The sequence below is a fragment of the Poromitra crassiceps genome, assembly GCF_964638095.1.
Source record: "Poromitra crassiceps genome assembly, chromosome: 28".
In the NCBI taxonomy this organism is placed as follows: domain Eukaryota; kingdom Metazoa; phylum Chordata; class Actinopteri; order Beryciformes; family Melamphaidae; genus Poromitra; species Poromitra crassiceps.
In genome coordinates this window covers 4,066,616-4,074,115 of record NC_139651.1, presented here as the reverse complement: position 1 = coordinate 4,074,115, position 7,500 = coordinate 4,066,616, and the positions used below count along the sequence as shown (strand labels likewise).

General features: G+C 45.3%; 1 protein-coding gene across 1 annotated transcript in view; it reads right to left on the bottom strand.

The window, feature by feature from the left end:
* The window catches only part of ccdc102a (coiled-coil domain containing 102A), a 92,634-nt gene that overhangs the window by 20,191 nt on the left and 64,943 nt on the right, over nt 1-7,500 (bottom strand). The window contains exons 5-6 of the mRNA XM_083662208.1: nt 4,453-4,688; nt 4,203-4,311 (exon numbers count right to left, since the gene is read on the bottom strand). Of these exons, the coding sequence (XP_083518334.1) occupies nt 4,203-4,311; nt 4,453-4,688 (345 nt within the window). The remainder of the gene's footprint in view (nt 1-4,202; nt 4,312-4,452; nt 4,689-7,500) is intronic.

Below are 7,500 nucleotides of genomic sequence, written 5' to 3'. Positions count from 1 at the left end.
GTTGACACAGCACCAGCTTCCCTGTTCTCCTCTCTCTCTCTCTCTCTCCTCGCCTGTTCATACGCACATTTTCTCTGTCCGACAGTAAACCACCGGAGAAGAATATTCATCATGTATAGAGTCGTTTCCATGTTGCCAGACACTATAATGACAGTTTGAGTCTTTCAGCAGCAAAACAAGCAGTTTTAGCGAACGTGGAATGACGGTGCGCAATTGCCCGACTGGGTTACAACACTGCTAGTTGTTTGACTTATATTGCTCGAGCTGTAAACAAGGCTATCTCGGTGAGTACTCGACCGATTTGAAAAAACGACGTCACGATGAGGCCCTTAGACACATACAGTGTGGGAAAATAGGTTGGGGGAAAAAAAGTAAATGATCCTTTAAGTAGCTACGGCTCAGTAAAAAGCACAGAGCATTTGTAGAAAATGAGTTTCTTCAAGTGCTGTAAAGCATGATGAAGTTAGATAGCATAGTAAAGTAAAGGAACAAAGTGTCTCGTACCATCGTATCTAAGCTACATACTCTCACTCACTGTCCAATAACTACTTTCAGCTCAATATGGATCTTGCCAAATGTAATACAAGGAACAATTGATCCACCCCTTTACCCTGCTTATCAGCACTGGTATTGATTTGTGTAAGGTGGCAGGGTTAAGCCTCCAGCGTTTGATTTCTCCGATGAGCATTCCAGCTTGACAGGAGGTTATTGTTATTTTTGTTATTAGTAGCTACTGTGTGCACCCCCCCTCTCTCTCTCTCTCTCTGTGTCTCTCTCTCTCTCCCTCTCTCTCTCTCTCTCTGTCTCTCTCTCTCTCTGTCTCTCTCCCTCTGTCTCTCTCTCTCTCTCTCTCTCTCTGTCTCTCTGTCTCTCTCTCTCTCTCCCTCTCTCTCTGTCTCTCTCTCTCTCTCTGTCTCTCTGTCTCTCTCTCTGTCTCTCTCTCTCTCTCTCTCTCTTCAAAGGCAGATGGCCGCCCACCTTGAGGTTTCTTCATGTTAAAGGTGGAGTTTTTCCTTGTCGCCGTCGCCAAGTGGCTCGTGTGAGAAGAACCTTATTTCACCTTATGTAGCCCCGCCCACTTGACCCCGATTGTGTCACGACTTCCCGTTCAAAGAGCTGGCTATTTCACCTGCTCAAACCTAGTCTGACTCACCTGGTCATACCTAGTTTGACTCAGAGTCAGACTAGGTTTATGAGTCACAGGAAGTGTCAACACAATCGGAACTTCCGATTGTGTTTACACTTCCTGTTAGTCTCTCGAGCCAGACTGTCTCTTCTACATGAGGTGAATATAGCGTCACCAGATCACTTTTGTTACGATTTGGCGCTACAGTGTAATCTTCAGCCGAAGGTTTTTTTTGGCTGCCGTAGCAAAGAACTGAACTTTGTGACACCACATTGCTTTAGAGAAACTAATATCTATAGTGTTTATTAAGAGGTCGAATGGAAGTATATTACGTTTCTGTTGAAACTTAATCTGCCAAGGAGGAGGTCCCTGCAAGGTCCCCGCGCCAATTGAAGATCGCTGCATCGGTATAAAAATTGACAAATTGACTTGACTTCTGTTTCTGTATGTGTGTTTTTTTAATTCAAGACATCGATCAGATCTCAGTGGCATGTTGAAGCGACTCTTTACTGAACAATAAATAGTTTTTCAACCAATAATACTGAACTAGAAATATTGGAATCCTCTCTAATGCGATTACAGACTGCGGCTAAAGCAACATTACCCCCCCCACACACACACACACACACATCATTCAATATCTCAGAAACACAGTAACGAGCCGTCTTTCAAAACATGCCCGACTGAAACTCAGTTAACGAGCTATCTTTTTAAAACACGCCCGACTGAAATTGCTTGACATTTCGTTGCTATCTGTCGCAATTGGCTTCACCAAATCCCCCGTGTGATGTTTTGAGTATCTGGGACAACAGGAGCCTGGGAGATAAAGGTGACCCAATCTTCCTTTAGCATCCCGTCTCATCCCACCTGCCTGCTTATCTGACCATTTCATCTGGGCTCGTGTCTCATCCCTCCAGCCTCTCATCCGCCTCCTCTCCACCTCCACCCTACCCCACCTCCTCCCTGCCCCACCTCCTCCCTACTCCACCTCCTCCGCCCGGCTGTCCCTCCAGAGGCTGATTGTCAACATCTCTCATCTCGTTTGACCTACCCGTCTCCATTCCTTTCCTCAGCTGGTTTCGTCAAACCGGACGATTTTGGCGTCCGACAGTAACTAAGTACATCTGCTCAAGTACTGTACAATTTTGAGTTACTTGTACTTGAGTATTTCCATGTGATGCTACTTAATGCTTCCGCCCCACTGCATTTCGGAGGGAAATATTGTACCTTCCACTCCAATACATGTGTTTGGCAGCTTTAGTTATTTTAACATACAGTACGGAAAAAATAATATATTATAATATATTTTAATAACTGTTGTCTAACTGTTTAAATTATCTGCTCTTGAATACGTTATGCACTTTGTGTGAGGGGTGCTATATACATAAAGTGTATTATTATTATTATTATTATTATTATTATTATAAAAACATATGATAAATGTACACGTATATACTGTAATACGATGCGGTACTGTTACTATTAAATTAATCTACCCAAAGTATCTAAAAGTGGCTCCACATTAAAATGCTCACAAATGTGTTTGTTAGTGATAGTGTACAAACAAAATATAATACTGTAATAATATAACATTGCATAATGAGTACTTTTACTTTTGTTAGGACATTTTGCTGCTAATAGTTCTGTACTTTTACTTATTTAATATGGAATCCAGGACTTTTACTTGGTATGTATTAGACGCCAGTATTTTTCCTTCAAGTAAAGCATCTGTGTACTTCATCCACTACTGGTGTCCAATAACCCCGCATGTCAGGCTAGTCTTTGCCGCCTTCCCTTTTCTTCCCTGCCTCTCCTTCTTCACCGCAGGCTTTGACTGCCCCCAAGTGGTGTAACACTGTCAAAACATCTACACTTATGACTTGAAACAAGACTGTGTGGTGTGGGCGTGTCCCTGGCAGATAAAGGATTAAGTTTATTTACATGAGAATTTGGAATTCCTATAATAAAGGCCCATTCCAGTAGCAGCTGATCCCACAGACTGATCTGATCCATAACTCGTACTGCTCAATATAGCTTTAGAATATTAGTTATGGGGCACTGGACTCAACAATTTAAGATATAAATATTTGTTCTCTCCTTTAGAGAGATCTAGACTAGAGACATCCTTGATATTGGATTTTAATACTGTGGAAATACATGCTATTAGCCTGACACTGGAGTCCATGACCCACCATGGGTACCTGGATCATGTCTTCTCTGTGCTTGATGGTTCTTGGACCCCAGACTAAAAAAGTCTTTGACCTGCCTGTGTGTTCAATGAGTTGCTACACAGCAGCTAGTCATATTTAGGCTTGGTTCATATCGCTTTAGATATGACCTGTTTGACACGCATGTCTCACCTGTTTGACACGCATGTCTCACCTGTTTGACACGCATGTCTCACCTGTTTGACACGCATGTCTCACCTGTTTGACACATATGTCTCACCTGTTTGACACGCATGTCTCACCTGTTTGACACGCATGTCTCACCTGTTTGACACGCATGTCTCACCTGTTTGACACGCATGTCTCACCTGTTTGACACGCATGTCTCACCTGTTTGACACACACATGTCTCACCTGTTTGACACGCATGTCTCACCTGTTTGACACGCATGTCTCACCTGTTTGACACACACATGTCTCACCTGTTTGACACGCATGTCTCACCTGTTTGACACGCATGTCTCACCTGTTTGACACACACATGTCTCACCTGTTTGACACGCATGTCTCACCTGTTTGACACACACATGTCTCACCTGTTTGACACGCATGTCTCACCTGTTTGACACGCATGTCTCACCTGTTTGACACACACATGTCTCACCTGTTTGACACACATGTCTCACCTGTTTGACACGCATGTCTCACCTGTTTGACACACACATGTCTCACCTGTTTGACACGCATGTCTCACCTGTTTGACACACACATGTCTCACCTGTTTGACACACATGTCTCACCTGTTTGACACGCATGTCTCACCTGTTTGACACGCATGTCTCACCTGTTTGACACGCATGTCTCACCTGTTTGACACACATGTCTCACCTGTTTGACACACATCTCACCTGTTTGAGCGCCTCCTGTTTGCTCTTGCTGAGCTCCTCGTATTTCAGTTTCCACTGGCTGAGTTCAGCCTCCAGCCTCTCGATGCTCCTGCTCAGAGCCATCTTGTCCCTGAGGAAGACAGACAGACAGACAGTTGCGTTTTGGGGGTGTTTACACCTGGCATTTCAAGTGATAAAACACAATCTGATTGCAATCGGATCACGGATAATGCATGTTAGCGCCAGGTGTAAATGGCCTCAGATGTCTTACTCTCTCTCTTTCAGCAGGACTTTCTGGGACTCGTCGAGGCGGAGCTGCAGGGCGTTGAGCTTGCCGGCGTCTTCCTCCATGGTCCCGATGTCGTCCCACAGCTGCCGGCTGCGGTCCTGTCGGCTCAGGCCGGAGGACGAGCGCAGGCTCGCCCCCCCGCTCCGCCCGTCCCACGCCTCCTGAGACTCCGCGCCCGCAGCCCGGGACCGCAGCACCGACTCCAGCAGCTCCAAGTCCTGACAGAGCACAGAGGAGAGAGGGGTTAGGTGGTCTCATATATGTGGCTGATATTGGCCTTTTATTCAAAAATCAACCTCTGTTCACCATCATCTCCACCTTCACCATCATCATCATCATCATCACCATCACCACCATCATCATCATCATCATCATCATCATCACCATCATCCTGAGTTGTGGAGAGTTGTAGTGCCCCATTATGGTCTAAAGCAGGGATGGGCAACTTTGATGATAGAGAGGGCCACAAAAAATTCCTCGCTACCAGAGGGCCAGATTGTGACCGTGCACTTCCACCAGTAGCCTACTGTAACACCATCACTCCCAATTATAGCTATACTAATTGGATGAAAAGGACTGGTAATCAAAGTTTATTATACCAACATTTATATTTTTCATATTCAAATTGAGTAATTCTTCCATTCAGATGACACCAGAAACTTTGCTCTAGCTTTAAAACAGCCCGCTACAGCAATTTGATGGGGTCCATCACCCAAATATGATGTGATATTAATCAGATTAGTAATGTTGCATGTGCAATGTGCATCCTGGATATAGTTTGTTACAATAGTGTTAGCTCAAATGCTAACGTTAAACAGTATGTGGATGGACAATGCTAATGCCATTAGCGCCATGTTCTGGGTTGTACAGTAAAATAAAAACAGATTTTGGTGGTCTAAACTAACCTAACCAAAAAAGGTCAAAGGTTTCCCTCCCCTGACTCATTGGCATACAAAAAACGTTTTGCTTGGGACCCCCTGGAACCCCCTCCAGGACCCCTGGGGTCCCCAGACACCACTTTCAGGACCACTGGCTTAGATGACCTTAGTCTCGCTGGCCAGCCTCCTCTCCGTACCGGGAGAGGAGTCTGGCGCCGCAGGTCTCCATAGTGGGATTGCGATGGGCGGCGCTTAGCGGCAGTGCCCTTGGAAAATAGTTTCCAACAATCCAACTTGCCGTTTTCAGCGTGCAGCAACGAGCTAGCGTGTAGGTTTCTGCCGTTAGCTTGCTAGCTAGTTAGCGTTGTTGTTTTCACTGCGGCGGCAGGGCACTATTTACAGCGACACACAGGGAGGAGGGAGCGGAAGCCGCTCTGATTGACATGGTCGGAGCCAATCACAGAGCTTGTAATAAGCCGGGAGCGGACATCCGGCAGAGACTGAAACAGTCGCTCCAATGGGAGAGCAGCTGTAGAGCAGGGGAGAGTTTATCCCAGTTGCCTGTTTCCGTGGCGCCAGACTCCTCTCCCGGTAGGGAGGGGAGGCTGGCGAGCGAGACTAAGATGACCTAGACTTTAGTAAAAAAAAAAACACACGTCTAAATTTCCCACGGTTTTCATCTGACAGCTTCAACATTCGGTATAAAATCATGGTGAATACGAGTCTAAATATATTATATTCACACAGAGAGTGTGGTGCTGTAAAATGTAGCAGACGTTCCACCATCTGAGCACTCTGTGGGTGAGGCTACCTCTCACAGGAGGTTGCTGGCAGTGGTACATGGTACTCCATGTCCCTCAGAAAGACTGACAGCACATCCCCCCAATACTTCATGAGCAAAACATCAGCAGGGATAAAGGCTTCCTTTCTAACAGCATCAACTCAATCCCTCCTCCCCACGTCTCTGCTGTGCACCAGTGTGCAGCATCCTCCCCACGTCTCCCAAAGCTTTTAGAAAATGTACCTCTTTTGCAACAATATCCTCTGTTCTCTCCTAACGTTCTTCCTCTACTCCCCTCGTCTATCCCTACCAAGGCCACAAATCAAGGCTATAAACATATAAAAGACTGCTACATCCCAACTGTCGGGGTAGCTTCTCACGACCAAAACATTTTCACATCTCATCGGTGCCCTCACCGCACAAACAGCCTTAAAGGGACAGCTCACCATAAAATCCAAAATACATATTTTGTCCTCTCACCTGTAGTGCTATTTATCCATCTATATCGTTTTGGGATAGTTTTGCCTGAGTTTTGGAGATATCGGTCGCAGAGATGTCCGCCTTCTCTCCAATACAATGGAACTGGATGGCACTCGGCTTGTGGTGCTCGAAGCACCAATTTTTTTTTTTTTTTTAACTCAACAGCATCGTCTCTTTCCAGAAATCATGACCCGGTTACTCAAGATAATGCACAGACCTTGTTGTGAGCAGTTTCATGTAGGAACTATTTTCTTTTGCAGTCTCATGTAGGAACTAGCTAGCAGCTAGCGGTTGTAGTTTGGTGAAGAGAAAATAGTTCCTCATGAAACTGCTCATAACGAGGTCTGTGGATTATCTTGAGTAACCGGGTCATGATTTCTGGAAAGAGACATTGCTGTTGAGTTTTTCAAATGTATTTCTTTGGCACTTTGAGCACCACAAGCCGAGTGCCATCCAGTTCCATCGTATTGGAAAGAAGGCAGAAACTCTGCGGCCGATATCTCCAAAACTCAGGCAACTAACACAAAACTATATCGATGGATAAATAGCACTACAGGTGAGAGGAAAAATATGTATTTTGGATTTTAGGGTGAGCTGTTCCTGGAGATATAGCTCCTCTCTGCATGGTAAATCTGCTTGCCTCAGCAAAGCAACAATAAAAGTCCAAATGTTTTTGCTCTGTATTTCTTTCACAGAACCTGTCAAATGTTATATGGGAGGGTCGCCTCTCCCGGAGGCTTCGAGCGCTGCATGTTTATAATGCTCTTGCTGCCTTCAAGTACTCCTCCTGAGCTCCTACTTCTGAGTTTGGGGAGAAAACAATCATTTCCCCCCAATAATTGTGAGCACAGCTTCCATTCTTTCCAACCTAAATGTCAAATCTCAGCAGTC